Here is a 24,168-nt window from a genome sequence, read left to right on the forward strand (position 1 = left end):
GGAGCTGGAACCACATTAACCACTTTACCACCGGAGGATTTTGCTGTCTTACGTCTGGGCCACTTTTTGCGATTCGGCACTCTGCATATTTAACTGACAATTGCGCGGTCGTGCGACGCCATACCCAAATGAAATTGAAGTCCTTTTTTTCCCCACAAACAGAGCTTTCTTTTGGTGGTATTTGATCACCTGTGCGATTTTTACTTTTTGCGCTATAAACAAAAAAAAGAGCATAAATTTTGAAAAAAATAACAATATTTTTCACATTTTTTTATATGAAATTCCCCCCCCAAAAAAATGTAAAAATCAAAATTTTTTTAAATTTTTGGCCAATTTGTTTTCTGCTACCTATGTTTGGTAAAAAAAACAATAAGTGTATTTTGATTGGTTTGCACAAAAGTTATTGCGTTTACTAACTAAGGGAAAGATTTATGTCATTTTTGGTGTTTTTTTTTTAACGAGTAATGGCGGCAATCTGCGATTTTTTTTTGCGGGACTGCAACATTGCGGCGGACAGATCGGACCCCTGACTGACATTTTTGACACTTTTGGGGGTACCAGTGACATTACTACAGTAATCAGTGCTATAAATATGCACTGTTACTGTAAAAATGACACTGGCAGTGAAGGGGTTAATTTTATTGGAGAGGGAGGGGTTAATGTATGCCTGGTGCTTACTGACGTGTGTGGGGGGAGGTGACTGTGTGACACAAGGACAGATCCAGGGTTCAGCTATGCTGAACCCTGCAATCTGACCCTGCCTGTCACTTCGGAGATCCGCCCGCTTGTGTTTACACAGGCGGGCGGATCTCCACACTCGATTCCCCGATGATCGGGGAAGAGCAGCGGCGATCGCCGCTGCTCCTCCCCTGGCCCGACTCCCGCTGTGACTGAATACAGCGGGAGCGCGCGCGCCGCCTAGAAGGGGGAGGGTCTGCCGACGTAGGTCTACGTCGTCAGACCTACAAGAGCCACTTTGCCGCAGTAGTATCAACGTGAGCAGCGGTAAAGTGGTTAAACATGACAGATAAAATCTAAAATAGACTAATAAGCTTGAAATTTTGATTACATAGGGGCTCACAACTTATCCTAGTAATTTATATCTTATACTTTTTCCATATACAATTTGAATAGAACTTCTTGTTCACATAAAGACTTGTTCTTTGTAATTCTTTATCATGTGGGTTTCTTTACAGGCATAATTCAGTTAGGCTGATATTGTTATAGTAACCCTTCTCTAAGAGAATTATCAAAGTTCCCAATGCTTGACTCTTGCAACCTGAGTGTCAGCATGAGAGCCAGACAATTAGCATCTATAGAATGAGAAGTAAAGTAGGCACCATGTTTAATTTTGTGTGGTCCCCAGAACAGTAATAGAGGGGAAATCTTCCAATGGGAACACTAGTTCTAGTGACATTGGTAAAAACCAGGGATTCACTCACTCCCTGATTTGGCTAAGGGACAAGAAGTGGAGGAAAATCTGTGCCCTTTACACAGATGGCAAAAAAGCCTGACAGGAGTTTTATCCCCCGCTTGCATTTTGCCTTTAGTTCCACTTTAACTGTTCTTATGGAAAACACACAATGATTGCTCTGTATTAAAGACGCCTATTCTTAAATGTGTATTGTGACAGTGTGAGGCCCTGTCATGTGAAGAGTTTAAGAAAAGGATATAGGAATAACACACGATTCGCATTAAGGCAGAGTGCTAAGCTCCAGAAAACGTTTTTTGAGTGGGGAAGACTGGCTTGTCAATTTTTCCTGGGTTTTGTAATGCAGGATCATAGTCTAGAGCTTGGGGGCTTCAGAGAGATTTAGGTGGGAAGAAGTCTCCAATCCTATGTCCAGGTCTTATTGGGGGATCTGCAGGCCATGTGAGTGCACAGGTGTGTAGATTAATTATAAGCCAGTTCTGATCATAGCTCAGGGTTCCAGTTTGAATACCGAACCATGCCAGGAGGGACATCTGGTCCTGCAAAGAGACTGCACCCTATGTTGGGTGATTCCTTGCCCACAGTACTGAGAGACTCAGGGCAGCTCCACGAGAATGGGAAAATTGAGAAAGCAAAGGGGACTAGCACGCCCAGGGGAACCAAAGAGAGTCCATATGTTTCAAGAGAGTGAGAGAGATGGGGATGTCAGGGGAACCCCTACTTAGAGACCAGGAGTCGGCCTGTACAGCTGAGGCTGTAACACTAGGCAAAGGGAGCCAAGAAAACCAGGTTTGAGCCTCCAGTGCCAATAGTAGTTGGTTGTGGTTGACAATTTTCTTGTTGTTGTCTTTTTTCTGTATGAAAATGAAACCCCTGCATGGGCAAGTTTTGTGAACTTTTCTTTCCATTTCCAAAAAAAGTGGTCCACAAAGCCTTTAAAACCCAATTCAGGACTGGCATGGACTTCACTAAATGCATCTACCACTGAGCATAAGTATCCCCCAGATCAGAGTACATAAACATGTTCAGTACATGCATATTTTTCAAGTAAGTTGAATTTAATCATGAAAATTCCCAATGAAATATACATTTGTACATGTCCTTACAGCCAATGTGATGGCTAATCATTCCTGAAGACTTGCCCCACATCCAGCAATATTGTCTGCCATCTCCTCCCCTCCCTGCAAATGCTCTGATGTAAGCTAGTTGCTCCTGGAAATAAGGCTTTTCACCTAGTCCAATGCAACGTAGAATACTCACCTGCAAGTCAATCCAAGTGGATTTCTACTTTAAGATAGCATATCCGGAAAAAATAATGTTTTTTATTTTTAATAGTTAGTAAGTATATATCATAATACAGCTACCCCAAAGTAAATCTGTTACAAATTAAGGAGTGTATGACTGGTCTGACTCTAAGATGATTAAACGGTTGATGAAAACAGAGGCACTGATGTCAACAAGGAGTTTCACTAGGGCTCCTGAACTAGAGGTTTCGAAAAATACAACTTTACTATATAAATGTAACTTTGCATGGTGTTTTTCGTGGCAGACATGTTTCATTCCTTCTAAACCTCCCATTCCAAAAGAGGCTGACATCATAGTTATAAATCTTTGTCTTAAGCTTAAAATAATATTCATTACATTCATATTCTCTCCAGAACTTGGCATCAGACACTGGAAACTGTACTTATACAGAGAGTTTTAATTGGACTCCTGGGCAATGACATTTAAAGGCAGCTTAGAAGACAACAAAAGAACACATGGCCCTTATTTAAAGGGGATGCATAATCTTTTCAATGTTATTTTAGATATGCATGTAAAAGTGATCTATGTGATATAAATATTAATCAATATCTGTTAAGTTTCAAAACCATGTTTCTATATATCGTTTGTAATTCTAACTGAACATGGGGGCATACATGTTTGTTTATGAGCAGGCTCTGGGTTTCATTTTGCAGTAATTTGTAATGGTTGTTCCTAACGGCTCCTTCTCCCAAGTCAAGTCTATAGGTCTTTTGGCATTTTTTTTTTTGAACACCTGCCAAGGTCTCCCAAGTCAAGTCTATAGTTCTTTTGGCATTTTTTTTTTTAAGAACACCTGCCAAGGTACCCCACTATTTATGCATCACAGAAGCAGATGCCTTTATAATCCTACATGTCTGCTTAGTTGCCCAGGGTGATGCAGATCCTGGTTTACCAAAGGTTCACACTGAGGTCGTTGTGAAATCAGCTGAACTCACACGATTTCAAACTGGCATTTCAGTCCAACTTCCGAGGGGCAATTTCACAGACATCTGTGCGGCTTCCTGCAAAAACGTCTATGGAACTGTCCCCCCGAAGATGCCAAAAGTAGTACAGAAACTACTTTTTGGAATCTGATTTGGAGCTGGCAATTGGCTCAGATTTGACATGTCGCATGTCAAACTGGACCAATGTGAACATGGGCTTACTCTTAAATTCCAACACTTCCTAAAAGCGTCAAGAGCTTGCCCATGCTCTCCTGCTACTTGTGTTTTCCTACCAAGTACATGCCATAATTGATTCAAATAATTTTGCTTGAGACCCTTTTGTCCAGTCCTGCTACTTGAATGGAATCCCAGAAGTATTAATCATTCTTTTAAAATAAAAAATCCATCCTGCCTCTTTTGAATTTTCCTCATCACTATGGCCAAAAACGATTGTTGATTTGACCCTGCTAACAATTAGAACATCAAATTAATATTCTGAAAACAAACTTTTAAATGCTAAAGTATGGACAGCCTTTCTACCCAAAATAGAAGGTGCAGAAAAAGTGGAAAAAGGAAAAATGATGATCAAAAAAGCCAGTGAATTGTATAGCTGTTGGTCTGTTCAGTTAAATCCAGTTTCAAAATAGCTTTCCCCTAAATTGAATTGGTGAATTCTTTCAGACCCCATACCAGTTTATAGGCAGCATGCCTTTTATTATCATAAACCCAGCAGCTAGCTTTTCATTTACAACCTTGCGAATTTTCAAGGTATTTTTTAAACTTCAATAAATGTTTTAATAGCTTTCCTCCAGAAAATGAAATATAACAGCTATAATTCCTATTAATAATTGATTTAATAATACATCAAGAGTGGGGAATCTTGCTCCATTCACATTATATACACAGCACTTGCTTCAATTATTCCATTCTTGGAAAGTGGCAACTTGATAGAAAGAATGTACTGCAATAGCTCTTAAAGGCCAACTACATCTTTACATACATTTGTTGAAGTTGTTCCCATCCCATAGATACCCCCTTCTACTTATCCCATCTCATCTGAAGAACTTTTCCAGCTCTAGCCCTATTCACTGTGATGGCAGGCTGCAGAATAAGCAGCTGCACCAAAGGTGCAGACCACCGTGCATGCACTGTAAGCTGTAGCTCAGTGCATCATATGCTAAACCAGCATCTAGTAGAGTAGGTCTCTCTCTAATGTGAAGATGTAACTTCATTGCTAAGAAACCCTACCCACAGAAAACACATATACGTACAGTATATACTGTATGTATTATGTGTGCAGTTGTCTAATACTATTTTTGGACTTGCAAACATGAGTAGGACCATATAACCAATTCAGTATATGTACAGTAAATAAAACAACCAAAGCTAGAGCAGAGCCCCCAGCCCCAGAGCACCCCTAATGTTGAGGGAATGTGGCCTGGTATGGTTCAGGGGGGGGGGCTTTTTTAAATTTTGGAGTGGGATTCCCCTTAAAACCTATATCAGATTGAAGGGCCTGGTATGGACTGGGGGGGGGGGGGGCCCAATGCCGTTTTTTTTATTTAATTATTTAATTAATTTGAGGGAGTCTGCAATTGTAACTGCAAGTCGTTTTAAATGGGATTTGATTTTTTTTTTTCTTTAGAAATTTTATTTTAGCTGTAGCAAGATCCATACATGCTACAGATGCGCCACCTTACAGGCATATTAAGGGGACCCCCAGCCACTATATTTAAGGGGATTTTTCATTTTTATTGTTGCACTTTAAGTATAATAATAAGGTTGCTCCTGAAAGAAACGATCGCTTTTTACATTTTTTTTTTTTATTGATCCATATTCCCCTGGGAAGTACCCAAACCCCCTTACCACTTTTATGGCCAATTACTTGTATACAACCCTTGAAAATGTGAACTTTTGATTTTACCTGTTCGGCTCCCAAGGACTTCAATGGGGTTAGCCGTTCAGGTTAGAACATTTCCCCTGTTCGGGAGTTCTGCTGTGAACTGAACATGGGGGGTGTTCGGCCCCTCCCTATGAACCAATATTTGATTTGACTGAGAGCAGCAAACACTGTACACTCAATGAAAGGACCCCTTGGCGGTATTTCTTTTGAGGGGAGAAATTAGAAAGACAGGACATCAAAGTGTACTACTTCCAATGCAAATGTATCAATCTGAAATCTGCCATGGACAAACAATATAATAAATATTATTAGACTCAAGGAAGTCCTTAGAGATTTTCTTAATTTTTATATATTATATTTTGTTTTCTATTGAGTGTTAGATAGAAATGAAATAAACAATGTGGAAGATAACGTAAATAGATAATGTAAATGAAAGGTTCAATTTTATCATCTGCATAAAATAATTACCTCTTTGTTGTGTGATTTTAATACATAGAGCATAAACAGATGCCAAATAACTACAGTCTGATATCTATTATGTGCATATCTTAGGTGTTTTTTGGAGATTCCTAAAGGTAAGTCTCAGAAATCAGGATCTAAGGCTTACTCTTACTAATTGCATGTAATCTGTACAACATTAATGTTAAGACATAGAAGACATGACAACACAACCTCTTTAAAGTGATTCTTATTTTTAAGCAATACCAGGTGTAAATAGAGCATAAACAGATTGCATCTAGGCTGATATCTATTATGTGCATATCTTAAGAGTGTTTTTGTAGATTCCTAAAGGTACAGCTCAGAAATCTGGGTCTAAGGCTTACCCTTATTAATTGCATGCTCTTTGTGCACATTACTGGTATAAAAGACATGGGAGCACCACAAAGGGTTCCCTTTTAAGTAATTTGTATTCTCAATAAAGGTTAGGTGTAAGTATGCTTTGGCCAGAGGATTAGTTTTGCACTATAATTTTATTCAAATTGAAACATCCCATTCTAGCTGATAGTGCTGTTTTTTTCACTGGTCAACCACAGATATCCATATATGTTTGATGCCTATTGTGGTGATTAGTCTTCCAGTAGAGCAAGGCCAGTTCATATATACAGTATTATAAACAAAAACACAGTTTTTAAATAAATACATGAATATCATTTAAAGTTCCTACCTACTTTCAAGAGTGCCCAGTAGAGACCCCGCTTACATCCAGGACAGCAAGGAGGTGTCCCTTCTTACATCCAGGAGTCCCCAGTAGAGTCTCCACTCCTTTACATGCAGGAGTATCCTTTAGAGTCCCCCCTTACATCTATAAGGGCCAATCAGAATCCCTATATGCAGAATTGACCAGTGGGAATGAGCTCCAAGTTTGAACAGAACAAAAGTTCAGACCAATTGTACATGTTTGAGCACTACGGCACTCATGCACACCAATACATATACCCAGATGAAAAACCAAGGATTTAGTGCCTGTCAGAAAGGTGTAACCACCAGTTTTGACTATAAAGCAATAACTTTCACAGTTGTGAAAATTATTACATAGCCTAAAAGGACCGCCAAATGAAATAATGGGAAGTGCCAACCAGTAGTGATAGCACAGCATACATGACGACTCATTAGCTACAATAGCTCACATCCATTCAACACATTACAGGCCTGTAAATGAGCGTGGCAGCAGATATAATTTGTGCTTAAGGCAATATTCTAATAAAAAAAAGTCTGTCACTTTAATTGACCAATTCCATCAACAAAAGCAGCACAGCATTAGCAACAAACCATGTTAAAATACAGCCAGTGATGACCATGTATGTAACTATATGTTTGATGTTGTAGTTCTAGGAAGAGCGGTCAAGATGTGTTTCCAGCCCCAAAATGATCAACACATGGGGTGCAATACATGCCATACACTGAACAGTTCAGTTCTCTTGATCACACATCAGTGTAGAAGCAAACTGTTTAACATATCTAGCATAACATGGCTAATACAGGTCTATACATGTCAGTTGACTGTATCATCTAACACCTAGGTAAACCTAAAATGTGTCTAGATCCAAAACTTTTTTTACACTTTGGATGAAGCAAAGGTAGGTTACCACTCCTGTCAGGTTTTACTGCCATCAGCAGCTCTGTTGCAGAGATTCCTTCCCTGCCTTTCTGGTAAAAAAAGATTGTCCCCAGGAGAGAAAATGAGGGGAAGCCTCACTAACAGCAAAACAAAGAGAAGGTTTTTGAGAAATTCAAGAAAATCTGTCAGCATTGTATCGTTGTCCTTTTTCCCGATTTTCCCTCACTTCACACATGATTAGTGATGGGCCGAACAACCCCCCTGTTCGGTTCGCACCACAACATCTCAAACAGGGAAAAAGTTCAAGCGAACATGCAAACTCTATTAAAGTCTATAGGACACGAACATGAAAAATCAAAAGTTCTAATTTTAAAGGCCTATATGCAAGTTATATCCATAAAAAGTGTATTGGGACCCGGGTACTGCTCAGGGGGACGTGTATCAATGCAAAATATTTTTTTAAACAATCGCAGGAGCATTGATTTTAATAATGCTTAAAGTGAAACAATAAACATGAACAATTCCTTTAAATATAGTTCCTGGGGGGGTCCCCTTAATGTGCCTGTAAAGTAGCGCATTTGTACGATGTATGTTGCCAGCTGCAGCAATACTGACTTTTCTAAAGGAAAAAATGTAATTCAAATTTGCTCACGGCTGTAATATATTGCTGGCGTAGGATTCTCCCACAGTCCATACCAGACCCTTTGGGTTTGCTAAGGATTTTAAGGGAAACCCCACGCCAATATTAAAAAAAAAAAAGCGGGGCCCCCGCCCAAAATGCATACCAGTCCCTTATCCAAGCATGCAGCCTGGCAGGCCAGAATAGGGGGGGGGGATGGGCGAGTGGGGGTCTGCGAGTGGGGGCTTATCGGAATCTGAAAGCCCCCTTTAACAAGGGGGCCCCCAGATCCTGCCCCGCCCCCCCATGTGAATGGGTATTGGGTAAAAAGTGTAAAAAAGGAAGAACCACAGAACACAGTTTTTGACAAGTCCTTTATTAAAAAGAAAAAAAAAATAGTGTCCCTCGATGTAAATCCATCGTCAATCACGAAGTCCGCCGACCAAAAAATTTAAAACGTTTTAAAAACGCTTCACCTCTTCTGAGGTGTCCCGCCATATGCCATTCTTCAGCTTTGACAGCTCTTTTATAGGCAAGGGGCGGGGCCACCCGGTTATGTCACCCGGTAGCACCACCCCTTCTGACGTCACATGAGCTTTTTTGAACCAGTTTTAACCATCCCAACTTCAATCAACAAAGATGCATCTAATATTGGCCTAAGAATAGTTCTGTCTGAGGAGATTTATAGGAAGGAAATCCAGAAGCATAACTTAGTCAAAACTAACCCCTGCAGAGAGGAACTATTCGATAGTGGTAAGGGAGTTTCTGGCCATAAAGAGGGTACTAAACCCATAGAGATATCAATATTTGGGCAGACAGATCTGACTGATTACAGACCATTCTCCACTAAAGTAAATTGCTTGGAACAAACTTTTATGTAGAACACAAGACAGGGGCCAAGCAAGGAAATGCCAATGGATTGTCACATGTCCACTGTGTGTTTGGCAATGTTGGCAAAATGTGCTCCTTTCCACAGGCCTAATCCGGGGTGGTGTTTGGGTTGAGGAGGCAGTGGCAGGCAGGATTTTGGATGGTGTGTATTTGCCAACTAGGTTTCTCACATACAAATGGGGAGGGGCCATAGGCTATGAAAGAAACAAACGTTTTTGTTTTCTCAGAATCTTAAAAAGTTATGTTCAAGCCTCGCAGCCTATAGACTTTTAAGGCTCCGTTCCTAGGTCTACTTCTTACCTGGTAGCCAAATCTCAAATGTAATAACAGTGTCACGTGATTTATACAAGGATAATATCAACTGATGCTTACTAGGGATGTCAAGATGCAATTTTTTTCTCTTTATGCAGCACTGGGATTGATCATTTGATTATAACAGGCAGAACCAGAGTATTCCTGCAGAAGTGACACTATTGTACAGTATTGTACAGTATCCAAAAACTGTTTGCCATGTATAGAAGGATTGCTAACTTATTAACCTGAGCAAAAGTGGTGTTTCACTTTAACTATACTTTAAATGAAAAATTATGTGTACGTTTGTAGGATTCAGCACTATGTTCTAAAAGCATTCTTATTTATTATAATACAATTCATAAAAGTGAAAAAAAATCTCCATATTGTGTTTCAATAAACATTAGGCAAATAATAAATCCTGAAGCATTATACTATTTGAAATATGTCTTGAAGCACAATAAAAAGCTTTTAAAATGTCAAATATAAACACGGTTAAGGGTAAAGTATGTTTAAATACTTAACTCCTAAACCAAAAGTATTATGTATATATACAATTTGTCTATCAAATTTTGGCTTCTAATTTTTAAGATTGGAAACACCTTAAAATAAGAGTGAACACTAGAGGTTGTTTGTTCCATGGTTTTATTATTCACTCAATCAGGAAGAACTTATTGATCTATCACATCATAAAATGATTTGCCTGTCAATGGCAATGATTCAATTATGCTAAATGACAGATAAATGTTTTTAAATAGAATCTCAAGCTGAAAATATAATCCTTGGATCTTTAGCGGTCTAATAAAATGGCATAGTTCTGCTGAGTCTGTCAGTGCCTGGATTAATACAGAAAAACTCTCTCTGAATGCACCCACTTTACATGATTATTGGCAGCATATAGACTCACAACACTGTAGAGTGAAAACTTTTCTATGCAGCTTTCAGCTACAGAATCAGATATTTAAATAAAAGGCACTAGAACTGCACATTTTTTCATAATGGGTTACTTATTAAAGGCGGCAGCATTGATTTTAAAGAAAAAAGCAATTTGTGAACCATTTTACAACACTGCTATATCAAAATATATAAAGTATTGTTTTCAGTGCATTCCCCTAAATCAGTGGTCTCTAAAACTGTGGCCTGTGGGCCAGATGTGCCCCCCTTGCCTGCCTTTATCTGGCTCTTGGGGCACTATTCTTCCCACTGACACCAATGATGGGGTACTATTCCTTCCACTAATATAAATGGAGGAACACTATTTCTCCTACTGACAACAATGATGGAGCACTAGTCCTCCAACTAACACCAACAATGGGGCACTATTCTTTCCACTATCAATATAAATGATGGAACCCTATTCCTTCCACTGACACCAATGACAGGGCACTATTCCTCCCACTAAACCATTGAGGGGGCACTATTGCTTCCATGGACACCAATGATGGGACACTATTCCTTTTACTGACACCAGCAATGGGGCACTATTTCCCCCACTGACACCAACAATGAGGCACTATTCTTTCCACTAATATAAATGATGGAAAACTATTCCTCCTATGGACACCAATGATGGGGAACTATTCCTTCCACTGACACCAATGATGGGCACTATTCGTCCAGCTGACACCAATAATGGGGCACTATTCCTTCCACTGACACCAATAATGGGGTACTAGTCCTTCCACTGACACTAATGTGGGGTCCCTATTGCTTCCACTTATAACAATTTTGTAATACTGTTCCTCTCACTTATACCAATGATGGAGCACTATTCCCCTTCTTATGACTACAGTAGCTATGTCATTTTTTTTACTTCCACTGGCCTCTACGCCTGAGGCATTAATTACTCCCACTAATGCCTGAGCATTTTCTATTCCCACTGGTCACAGTCTGACCTCTCTAAAGTCTGAAGGAGAGTACACTGGCCCCTTGCCTAGAAATCTGGGAGACCCCTGCCCAAGACCTAGGTTCACACTACTGCAGGTGCAGAAGTGCGTGTAAATTTCACGTGAACCCACAGACAAAATGCGCTGCTGTATAGCAGATGCACAAGGGTGCCCATAAATCTTATTGGTACCACCATGCATAAGAAAACATTGCATGTTTTCAGGTGCATGAAACCACATGGTGCCAGAGCACCCTGCAGAAAATGCAGATAATGTTTGGGGCACTAGTGCGCTGCTATGGTGTGCTAACTGATAAATTAATTGTGACTTTAAATGCTAGTAAACTGCTGCTACCACTATATCAAGCTCTCTGGGTCTTGAAAAATTATGAATTAGTGAAATGGTGCGCTGTTCAAATATAAATCAAACTCATATCCATATGCAACAAATAATTCAAAACAAAATTATTATCAAACATGTATCAAAAATCATAAGATCATAAATATCTGTGAAATAGTAACCAAAATAACAGTGAACATTAGATAAACATGCATATAATAACGTAGTGAAAAAAACGATGTCACCTACCCATCAGAGTACCCGAGTACCTGTCACCTACCTATCAGAGTACCTGTCACCTACCCATCAAAGTACCCGAGTACCTGTCACCTACCCATCAGAGTACCCGAGTACCTTCCACCTGCTCATCAGAGTACCTGACGCCTGAAGTACCCGAGTACTTGCCTCCTGCTCATCAGTACCCATCACTACTCATCAGTACCCATCAGTACCTATCACCTATCAGTATCAATACTGATCATCAGTACCCATCAGTACCTATCACCTGCCTGTCACCTGCCCATCAGAGTACCCGAGTACCTGTCACCTGCCTATCGGAGTACCCGAGTACCTGCCACCTGCTCATCAGTACCAGAGTACCTGTCACCTGCCTGTCACCTGCCTAGCAAAGTACCCGAGTACCTGTCACCCTTCATACAGCCACCATGTCCAAGTCCAAAAAGGTTTATATACGTCCTCCGTTTAAACCTAAATACCGCTGTTATGGCAGCAGATAGTTGCCATAACCCTGGTATTTTTTTAAACGGTAGACGGTTGGCTTTCCGATAAGGGTGGTCCCAGCGGCAGATTCGCTGCGGGATCACCCTTCCGGGATGGCAGAAGAGGTTCCCCCCCCCCCCCGTCCCGCCGCGTTCCGGTCCTTTTCCTCGCTTACCAGACCCGCCGGCAGCGGGGAAAACGATCTGGTTCCGGATCCTCACAGACAGGATGTCGAGTGAGGGCAAGCTTGCCCTCACTCGACTCTATGGTCTTGGAGGACCGGAGCTATGGCAAACATCGTTTGAAGGAGTAGCAGAATGTATTTTGGGGTGTCAATTTTGCTGTGTACATGTTATAGCTTATAAATTGACAACTTTGTGGGAAAAAAAAGAAAACACATTTTTTCTTCATTTTCCCAAGAATTGTGGGAAAAAATTATAACTTAAAAAAACTCACCATGCCTCTTACTAAATACCTTGGACTTTCTACTTTACAAAAAGGGGTAATTTCTGGGGTATTTTTACTGTCCTGACATTTCAGGGCCTCAAGAAAGGAGACAGGCCATCAGTACATCTGGTGGGATCAATTTTCAGCAATTGGTACCATAGCTTCTAGACTCAATAACTTTCACACAGGCTAAATAATATACACTAATTTTGGTTAATTTTACCAGAGATATGTAGCAGTATAAATTTTGGCCCAAATGTATGAAGAAAAATTAATTTTTTGCAAAATTTTATAATAGAAACTAAAAAAGAGTGTTTTTTTTTCAAAATGTTTGCGGTTTTTTTGCTTATATCACGAAAAAAAAAAAAAAAAAACCCAGTTGTGATCAAATACCACCAAAAGAAAGCTCTGTTTGTGTGAAAAAAAATGATAAAAATTTTGTTTGGTTACAGTGTAGCATGACTGAGCAATTGTCCTTCAAAGTGTTAGAGTGCTGAAAGCTGAAAATTGGTCTGGGCAGGAAGGGGGTCTAACTGCTCTGTATGGAAGAAGAATCCTGCCTCTTAGGTGTTGAAAGAGGCAGGATTCTTTAATGAGGCAGGATTCTACTAATGATATATTTTTTCTTAGGACTAATTGGTGTTTTATGATTGATTTTATTTCTTTAGAGTAGCTGCAACTTGTCTACAATTAGATGATAACGATTGGGTATATCCCATACTTAGGTCACTTTTCCTGAGCGCAGGGGACCATTACAATTTGTACTGTGGGGGTTGTTTGGTAGTTTTTTAATAGATATGGGATAATTGAATACTGATCTAATTGGTTTTTGGCTGTGCTGTTTAATAAACATTTTATCCTCCCCTTCATCTGGCCTCATGGGCTGCATGCTTAGAAAAGGGTCTGGTACGAATTTTGGGGGGACTCAAGCTGTTTTGTTTTAAATCTTTGCATGGGGCTCCCCTTAAAATCCATACCAGACCCAAAGGAGTTTTTCTACTGCCGACAACGTTTTTTCTTTTCATTCAGCTGGTAGTGGGGAAGCCGATGACTCATATGTTGATAAGGATGCCGCGGTCGGCTTACCGGCCCCCGCTCCTTAACAACAGCTAACTGTACCCTGAGTGGGCAAAGCTTTGCCAAATCAGGACTTATAATGCACTGTGCAGTGCACAGTGCATTGTGGGTCACTTGGCGGGCGAACATCCCGCCAAACGCCCCTCAAATTCTGGCATTCGCTGAACAGGCGATGTTCAGGCTAAACTTTTGCTCGGCCTGAACCATTCACCCAAATCTATTGACTGGTTAGCCTTACTATCCCAATAACAAGATCAGACATCATAGCCAAAAAGGTATGTAAAGGCGGGGGATAAAGTGGCAAAAAGAAACACTTCAGAACACTTTACTGAGGGCACATTGTGGCCCTTTTCTGCAAGCAGTATAAGGAGAAGCATAGCATTTGAACTGTGAGCACGTCCTAAATTATTTCATAAATAAAAATATGCAAACTGTTCAGGGATAGCAGTAATGAGATACAGTGACAAAAAAAAAAAATAATGAGACAGGAGATGAGAGAGATGTACACAGAAGAGTTCAAGCAGGCAAGAGTGAGCTGATATAACAGAGATCAGCCAAAAGATTTACATTTTTTGTCCAAAGGCCATATAAAGTAAATAAAATTAATTTAAAAAAAAATCTCTTTTTTTAAACAGGATTGTAGGCAATGTTGTAGCAAAATGTATTAATAACAAAAGCAACAGCAGGAGCCAGGAGCAGGTTATGTGTACTGGTGGGAACTAAAGCCTCAAAGAAAGTTCAGTTATCCAAAGAAGTAATGTTAATACCATAGAACATTAACACATTGCAAAAAATATGCCGCCATTTTTGTGAAAGGAACCAACATTCTCCTCCTTCTCATTGTTACTAAGGCTTAAAAGCATGGAAAGGTACCTATATTTTAAGTTTACCATTATCACTAATAAGAGGTTGATCAGTGCTTACTTTACACTTAAGCCTGGTACACACTATCAGTTCTCTTTGGTTCAATCCGCTAGGTTGAATGAAAAAAACCTGCCAGCTCAGGACAGAGCTGCTGAACTAATGATCCGACATTACGGGAGCTGGTTGACTGCAGGTTTTCCAGCATGCACTGCTGACTGGCATACACATGGGCCTAATGTTAGCGTTTTTCTTTTGCACCGTGTGTACGGGGCTTTACACAAATTGCCTGTAAATTGAACATTCATTCGTTTTTTCCCTTTCATATGATAGAAGTTCTCTATTATATATGCATTTAAAGGCTAAAAACTGTCCATTTTGTCTCCTAGTTATTCTTCATTTTTATCTCTATCATATTTCTTTCAGCTTACTGATGCAATAAAGAATAAAAATTCTTTAAAAAATAAACATTTTTACTGTGTTTCCTTTGATTTTCTGCCTTCATTATTGTGATGCAATTAACTGTATAAATGCATGCTATATAGTATATTAAAGCTGGCCAAACAAATGCATATTTCATTCAGCCTGCCTGCCTGAACAGAAAATCTATCAGATTCCTCCATACATGCTAAGAAGTTGGGATGGACACATTTCCTACTCAGGTTTTTGTCAGAATATCTGAACAGTGTCAACATCTGAATATATGCAGATGCTGCTTGGCCAGGAAGTTTCTGCCTGGCTCCTTTCATTTTTGATTGAGTTGAAGGACATCAGACAGAAGAATGCTGAAAGAGCCATGCATTGAGCGAATTTCAGCCTGTTCATCAAGAACCAGCCAAAATTTGCTCCATTTATGGCCAGCCTAATTTCAAATTTGCAAAACAAATGTTGATCGTATATAACACATTTTCATATCAAAATATCTAGAAGAAAATAATTTTCCCATATGTTCTATCGATTTTCATCTGCTAGCTATATTAACTATATACATTTAAAATAAAACACAAATCTAGTCAAGTACATAGCATTGCAAGATGTTAAGAATCATAATCTCAGATGAACACAAGCAGGAACAGCAGGAGTGGTGGGTGTGTATGGGAGGGAGATATCTATGATCCTCCAGGTAAAAGTAGCTCATGCAGGTGATGTGACATTAGCTTTAGAATGTAGCATTAAAGTATTAGGCATATGTTAATGATTCAGTGTCCAGTGGTGTATATTAGGCAAAGACTTCACAACTCTTAAAGAGACTGTGGTATTGTATTACCAGGTGCCCAATGGTATTGTATTGTATTACCAGATGGGCAGTGAGAAAAGAAGCCACTAGGATTCTAGCTCATTGAACAGCTTGGGGAATTTTATAAGCATGTGGGAATCACTTTGCTGCTTCCCAACCCTTAAGAAAGCCATACATTATTCAATTTTCTTTCCTTCAAGCACAGGTTAAAGAAAAAAAAATGCTCAGTTACCCCATCAACACATTTAGTGTTTCCCTCCTGCAGAGCTATTGTATTCTGACAGCGGGACGTTACACCGCTGCCAGAATACAAGGATCGTTACCAGCAGTGATCACACTAGAAAGACTTAACATGCTGGTTGTACTGAAGTCAATGAATGGAGCAATTTCAGTACAACCAGCCTGCCTAACAATGGATTGAAATTTGGCTGGTTCCTACTGAACCAGCTGAATTTTGAATCCGTCTATAGCCTTAGCATGTACCAGAATTTTTTTTGCAAGATTTGCATCTGTGTGTGTTTTAGCTAGTTTCCTCCTGTGGTGGCTGGTGGTATTGGGGAAACCTGGGCTAGAATTAATGCCAGTGTATGTGTGCTGTACTAGGTTGTTACATGTTTCTGGATGGGTTCACTGTGCTAGTTGATGTCTAAAAATGTGCTCCGGACAGCAACACCTTTCTCATAGTCCAGCCTGTCTTATCCCTATACCTTCTGTACCCTGATCTGTGACAGGTGGTTTCCCCACCAGGTGTATTTTTTGCAGTTACTTTGCATTGCTATGGAATAGTAAGACTGGCTAGCCACAGTCATACAATATTGAACCTTGGCCGTTTTCATTGGCCAGGCTGAGATGACATCAGTTAATTCATCTTAGCAGATGCCAAAATTGTACAGTGAGCTGTGTAAAATACAGACTGGCAGGTAAGAAGCATTCATGGAAAAGAGATGTAGCATGTCCCCTCTGTTCCCAATTTTTCAATTTTCAATTACAGTTTCACTTTAATCAAATTAAAACAAATGTTTCAAAATAGAATGCATGCTAGTGGCTACTAAAATTTTCAGGAGAATAGAATTGTTCTATTAAGCCACTAATTTTTTAGATTTATACCATTAGATTGTTCTATATACTCTTTAACTTTAATGCCCATTGTAATTTGGTTTGCCTTTAAAACAGCCTGTTAATTTCTGCACAGTATATACAAATATTCAACTTGTAAAGCCTTATTCCTAGAGCACAAAAAGACATTTATGTCCATTCCAGAGGGTCATAAAGAAAGTAAAAGGGAATTCATCACACAATTACATCTTCTGAGACATCACTGTGAGCCTTTCAGGCTGCCCTGGGCTACATCCTGCAGTATCCAATGTTCTCTGTGTGGTGGCATCTTGGAAACAGTTTCTGACATGAACCAGCTATTGGTCCTTACTCATCACTGAAGGCCTCTTACCTCCTTCTCTAGGAGCTCAATAAACATTCACTCATTTGCATGATCACATTTTCTCAAAGGCAAGACAAATATCTTTATTGTCAGATTAGGCATGCTCTTTAATGAGTACAGCTACTCAACGCTGGTTATAACATTTCATGCTACTTAGCAGCCCTTCTTCACAAGGGTTTTAGTTCTTAATGGCAATGGAAATCACTGGAACAGGAACACCATTGAAAAATCACATTGCTTAGTTATCTTATACTATATTGAGAGCGCTTTTACCCTAACCTTTACACCTCAGCAGGAGGTACTCGCCCTCTGAATTGGAAAAACCATTCTATCAATTAGAAAACAGAATCTCTGGTACTATAATACAATGATAAATTGTCATTTCCTCTTCTGCATTATTATTTTTGAGCCTTTTTCAATAAGAAAAACCAATGTTCCAGGTGCAGCAACGCATCTGCACTCATCTCATGGTCTTCTGAATACAATTTATAGCAAGGAGTTTGGGCAAAACTTTTTAGCCTGGCTCCTTCAATCTCTAGATTTAAGTATGTCAAGACTGGCGGTGCCAGCAGTGCCATCCACAGATAGAGTATCAGCCTATTCAGGAAGTAACTGACATGTGATTTGTGTATGCCAGCTTTTAAGCACCAGAAAAAGAACATACTATTACCCTCATTTACATTTAGAAGAATATCACTTACCTAAGTAGTTATTGCTTTTTGCCATCTCTGTAACATTGATTTTCGTGGCCCCTTCAGGGATTTCCACAATTTTATGATAGCCAACTTTCGTTAAAATATGCTTGAAGACTCCTGATACAACTTTACATGCTGTATTATCTCCTCCACAAACTCCACACTTGTCAACCACTTTGTCAGATCCCAGGAAATCATCACAGCCAATCACCTGTAAAAAAAGAAAAATATATGTTTGCCCGTCAATCAGTTTTTTTTGTTTTATAGAAACACAAATTCTAAATACTAATGAGCAAAACTGAATTTTCTGTTATCGTTTGCTCCTGGGCATTCTTGTGGGAAATTGTAATTAAATTTGGATCAATCCAAACCTTTTTCCCTTTTTAAAAACACCTCTGCCACGTTTCCCTTTTACGGGAAAAGTAACGGCTTCTCTTGTAAAAACAATAATCCACACATGGATGCTTACTTTCCTGACACTCCTATGAAATGAGTCCACACTCTATCTAAACTCCATGTCAGATGGAACCGGAGCCTACACAGGAGTAATTCTTCCTCCTACTATCGCATGGCAGCAGACATTGGCCACTCATGCCCAAGCGCTGCATTAAAGGAAGAGGCCACACGTGCTACTCTATACCCAGAAGGTTCAGGTATATAAAATCGGAGAAACAGAGTTGCAGAATACAGACGTGAGAGTGAATATCAGCAAGTGGAGAGCTATGCTCCCAATGAAAGGATTTCACATGAGTTCCTATGGTGGTCACCTGGACAGGAAGCAAGAAGTTATATTTTTTTCCAACTTTACACAAAACTAAAATGTTTAAGCCATCTTAACCTTTTCACATCTAGAAAAAAAATCTTGCCAATGTTTTTAGCTTTTCAAATAAAAATTCTACCAAGTAATTCTTAATAATGTAATAAAATATGGTGTGATACTGATAAGTACAGTATTAGCAGGGAGGCGTGAAAGTGAGCTTGCTGCTTTTTTCTTCCGGAACAATTTCTATATCCTGCAATTTCTACATTTTATTTTACAAGTCATGTGTCCACAGATAGCAGCCATCTTGGCCATGACGTATCCAATTTAGGGTGTGCCCCTATCCTCAATTGATCAATTACACTTGGAAGGATTGGGAAACAGAGATTTCGGGCACAGGAGTTTTGTTAAAAAGATTTCTTTTATTCAACACAGAACTAAATATTTTAAAATCATAGAAAAATACAGGCAAATAATTGTGTATTAAGGACACAGTGAGACCACACAACAATGGTCTATGTTGTACAATATCTCAGTGCATAGAACTTATAAAAGTCGGTTTACATACAGTTCAAAGTACAAGATCATTAGTAGTCATATAATCCTTGGAAACGTATTGCTTGTTATCAGAAGAACCGCCGACGGACACCCAAGCAGTATGGTGCCGGTCAGCAGGGTCGACTGAAAATATAAGTTAACATTCACCATGTAATATATGACCTTTGCTCGACATGTTTCGCTTTCTTAGACAAAAAAGCTTCATCTGGAGCATATCATTTCTTTTGTCTGTGTGAGAAATAACAGTATTTAGATAGATTACATATATGTGTTACCTTATTTTCAGTATGTTATAATTACAATTGCATATCATTTATCTTTCCTTTTAATTACATATAATCGTCTTACACATCTCAGATAAGTCCTTCTATTTTTGCAATATCAACACAATATAACATTGGGTCTTAAGTTGCATTCAGACACTAGAGGAGTTTAGGGGAAAGAACGGAGGTTGCCAATAGTGAGTATATGTGGGGATCCATGCTGTAATTATAGTATAAGCATATATATCCTATTTATATACCTGGTAAATGGACAGAAAGATGTATACATACCTGTACATATAGTAATCAGGCACATATCTCAATTTCCATAGAGAATTCTTTAACGAGGAGGACTGTGCGTTTTGGGAAACTCAAAAAGGCAATGTATAGTGACATAGTAGTGAGGGTAGTCACTCCATGTCTCATATCTGGGTGGATGAGAGCAGAAAAACAATGTTTCTCAGAGTAGTAAGCGTTTTAATTCTATGATATCACTTTAAGGGAAAGCCCATAGGAATGCCAAACCATAAGCTCAAGTGTTCTAAAGTGGTAAAATCTGTATGCCTCATGCTTGTTATAAGAGTGTGTAAGTACCCATAGAGCCCATAGAACATCTGCCCTAAAAGGGGGGGGGGCAACAGAAAAGACACATAGTCATTCTGGACCGTAAGAGAAGACAGGTGCCATGCGTTTATAAACGATTACACACCAACATATAGAGTTTACCCATTCGTATATGGGCTACCCCTATAGTAAAATATATATCATGTATACTGATTTGCTTTCACACACATATGTGAATATGTGTGTGTAATCAATTTCGTATCCGGCCCACCCTCCTCTATAATAGTAGGGGGGTGACCAGGGTTATATATAGATAAGCAGTTGCTACATGAGGTCCAAGATGAGTACATGCAAAGCGTACTTAGAATAAACATAAGTAATAAACATAGTAGTAAATATATATAGAGTGCCACCCAAGATGATAGATCGCTATGCAGTACAAAAGTTCCAAACATACACAGACACCTTAGCAATGCTCACCAAACTTAGGAAGGACCAGAGCTTAAATGTAGGGAGCGTGTCTCCTCTGCTTGTATGTCGGCTGTTAAGCACAGTAAGATTAAGGTGAATTCCCGGATATCACAAAAGTGTAATGTTACAGTATTAATACTGGCCATATAAAGCTTACCCCTTGCCACGCTGTTCCCAGCTTCCGCACAGTCCTCACCGGATGGGGAACCTCCACCATACCAGGGCTTGTAAATGGCGCCCTTAAGTAGCATGGATCCCGGGTGGTTCGTCAAACGGACGTCACCGCCCCGGCCACTCCCACCGGACATCGCTCGAGAGCTAGCGCGGGGACACCCCGGCGAGGCTCTCGGCTTAGTCACAGGTGTATGCAGACTATACAGAGGCAGGAAGTGCCTCCGCAGTCCGCTCAGGTGCCACAGGAAGTTCCGCCCGGAAGGGGCGGGACTGACCTGCGGCCTATCTGGCCGCACATATCTCACTGATGAGGCCGACCTCCATGCTTACCCACACTGCCCCCACAGGATCGGTCCGCAATTACATCAGAATTCTAATTGCCTGAAATGAAAAAACAACACAACAAGGACAGAAATTATATATTTAAAAAATACAGATATAAAAGCAAATTTCACTAAGGTACAAAAATGTTCCTGGTGAAACCAGGAGATATATATCGGTAACATATTTGTTTATCAAAAATTATTCTATAACCATGTTTATTTTTTGACATTAACCACTAGTAAGGGCTTCAATAGTAACAGCCCTAATGAAAGAACAGGGGCTGAACTGCCCCCTACTAGAAACACTTCCATACTTCAAACCCCAAGAGAAAGTTGCATATTTTGACTTATTATAAATCCTCAAGATCATAGTATTGATGAGATAGGGATTATAGCACAAAAAACTGTTTGTTATACATAAGAAAGGAAGAGGGGTATATGTGCCATAAGACCTATTTAATGTGAAGAGGTATCAGAATAATTGAGTATATGTATATACGGGGGGAGGATGATCACGCCAAAACCAAGCCGACACCCCGACCCATATATCCCACAGAGGGCCATTATCGTAACCCGAGTATACTACTCGAGGTCAATTAGGTCTGTTGGCATTAGGTAAGCAAGGAAACCTTCACAGAAAGGGTTTGTACGACTGTGTTTCGTTTAACCCAGGTCTATAAGTGGCATTGAGACGCTCTATCCAGAGAGTTTCTCTCTGGAGAATTTTTTTGTCCCAGTTGCCACCCCGAGGATCTTGAGGGATAACCTCAAGCACATAAAATCTTGCCTTTTTGGGATTGAACCTGTGGTATAGGTCAAGGTGTCTGCTCACGGGCGTGATCATCCTTCCCCCTGCTGATACGTACACATGGTCATTTATCCTTTGGCGGAGCTCTCTTATAGTTTTACCTATATAGAACATGCCGCAGGTGCAATGCATCATGTATACCACTCCACGTGTGCTACAGTCGGCTCGAAATTTTGGAGCAAATGTCTCCCCATTAGGTAAAGTGTATTCAGTATTCTCCTCTATCCAAGGACATAAAGCGCATTTGCGACATTTATAAGTACCTCTACCTGTTGTTACTTTATTTCTAATGGGTTGATAGTGGCTTGTTGTTAGTTGATCTCTTAAAGATCTTGTTCTCCTGAAAACAATTTGGGGATGTTTGCCCACGTATTTGTTTATAACTGGATCATCACGAAGAAGATGCCAGTTCCGTTCAAGAATATCTCTCAATACTTTTTCATGAGCGGAGTATTTGGTTATTAGTTTAACTGTCGATTGCGTATTTGGAGGTTTGGCTCTAAAGATGAGGCTGTTTCTATTTTGAGAAAACGCTTTGTTAAAAGCTGTTCTCAACAGACGCTTACTGTATCCACGAGCCATTAGGCGTTCTCGTAAAAGGTTAGCCTGTATTTTGAAATCCTTATCAGATGTGCAATTACACCGTAGGCGTATGTATTGGGCGTATGGAATACTACGTATAAGCGCCCCTGGGTGGGCGCTAGACGCATGTAATATTACATTCCCTGACGTCTCCTTTCTGTATAGGTTAGTCGTCAGGTGTCCATCCACATGTTTGAGTACCGTTAGGTCAAGGAAATTAACACTCGAGTCACTGATGGTAGATGTTAACTTCAAGTTGAAGTCGTTTATATTTAGTTGGGCAATAAACTCATCTAGCATTGATTTTGAACCTGTCCAGACAGCAAAAATGTCGTCTATATAACGAAACCAGATTGCCACAGAGGAAAAAAAATGGGATAAATTTTCATCTGATGTGATTTGTCGCTCCCACCCCCCCAGGTACAGGTTGGCGTAGGCCGGGGCACAACAAGTGCCCATGGCCACGCCCTGCACCTGGAGGTAGTGGGACCCGTTGAAAGTAAACCAGTTGTGTTTCAAAATAAACAATAGAAGTTCCAAAATAAAATCACAAAATGGCCAAGTGTGATGATCTTGCTCATATAAGAACGTGCGTATCATCCCGACGCCCTGCTCGTGAGGGATACTGGAGTATAATGCCTCCACATCCAAAGTCACGAGCAGGGCGTCGGGAGGAACCACCATATCTTCAATCATTTTTAAAAACTCGAGTGTGTCCTTGACGTATGACGGTAACCGCACTACGTGTGGTAGTAAATAATAATCGATCAAACGACTCGCATTTTCAGTTAAACTTCCAATGCCCGATACAATAGGCCTCCCCGGTGGAGAAGTTAAATTTTTATGGGTTTTTGGGAGTGAATAGAATGTCGCCTGTCTCGGAAATTTGTTGTTAAGAAAATTATAACAGTCTTTGTCTATAAGAGCCAATTGATATGCACGTCCAATTATGTCCAAATACTCTGCTTTAAATTCTGTAGTAACCGATGGGGATATCTTTTTGTACCATGTACGATTTGAGAGGATATTAAGGCACATTTTTTCGTATCCCTCTCGAGTCATCAATACTAGGTTACCACCCTTATCTGAGGGTTTGATAACCAAGTCTGTATGGTTTCTTAGTTTGTTAAGCATCTGTAGTTGTTGTTTAGAAAGATTATTTTGTGTTGATTTTAGCTCACAATTTTTAATCTCACCTACCACTGTAGTCAGAAAAGCCAAAAGGTTAGGATTTGTAGTCAAGTCAGGGAAATTATTGGATTTTGGTTTGAAGGGGACCTGTCTTGGATTTACTGTCTTTGTTTGTATAGGTTGATCGGGGGACTGGGAATCCGGAAGACTGCCTTCCTCCAATAGTAAGATTAGATCCCGTAGAACACGGAATTCTTGCATTGTATAATGTTTTATTTTTTCTGAAATTTCTTTATCTTGTGTATTGCGTTGTCTTTCTGGGTCGTAGATATGTTTATACGTCAAGTTCCTTATGAACATATAGACGTCCTTTATGGTCTCATATCTATCCATAGGAGTAGATGGACAGAA

At 39.8% G+C, this 24,168-nt stretch overlaps 1 protein-coding gene across 2 annotated transcripts in view; it reads right to left on the reverse strand.

Annotated features, from left to right (window-relative positions):
* Positions 1–24,168, reverse strand: part of THSD4 (thrombospondin type 1 domain containing 4) — a 997,759-nt gene that overhangs the window by 106,054 nt on the left and 867,537 nt on the right. For both annotated transcript variants that reach the window (XM_082253070.1, XM_082253071.1), the window contains one exon: positions 18,130–18,334. In XM_082253070.1, coding sequence (XP_082109196.1) covers positions 18,130–18,334 — 205 coding nt within the window. The remainder of the gene's footprint in view (positions 1–18,129; positions 18,335–24,168) is intronic.

Source organism: Pelophylax lessonae, assembly GCF_965119305.1.
Source record: "Pelophylax lessonae genome assembly, chromosome: 4".
Classification (NCBI taxonomy): Eukaryota; Metazoa; Chordata; class Amphibia; order Anura; family Ranidae; genus Pelophylax; species Pelophylax lessonae.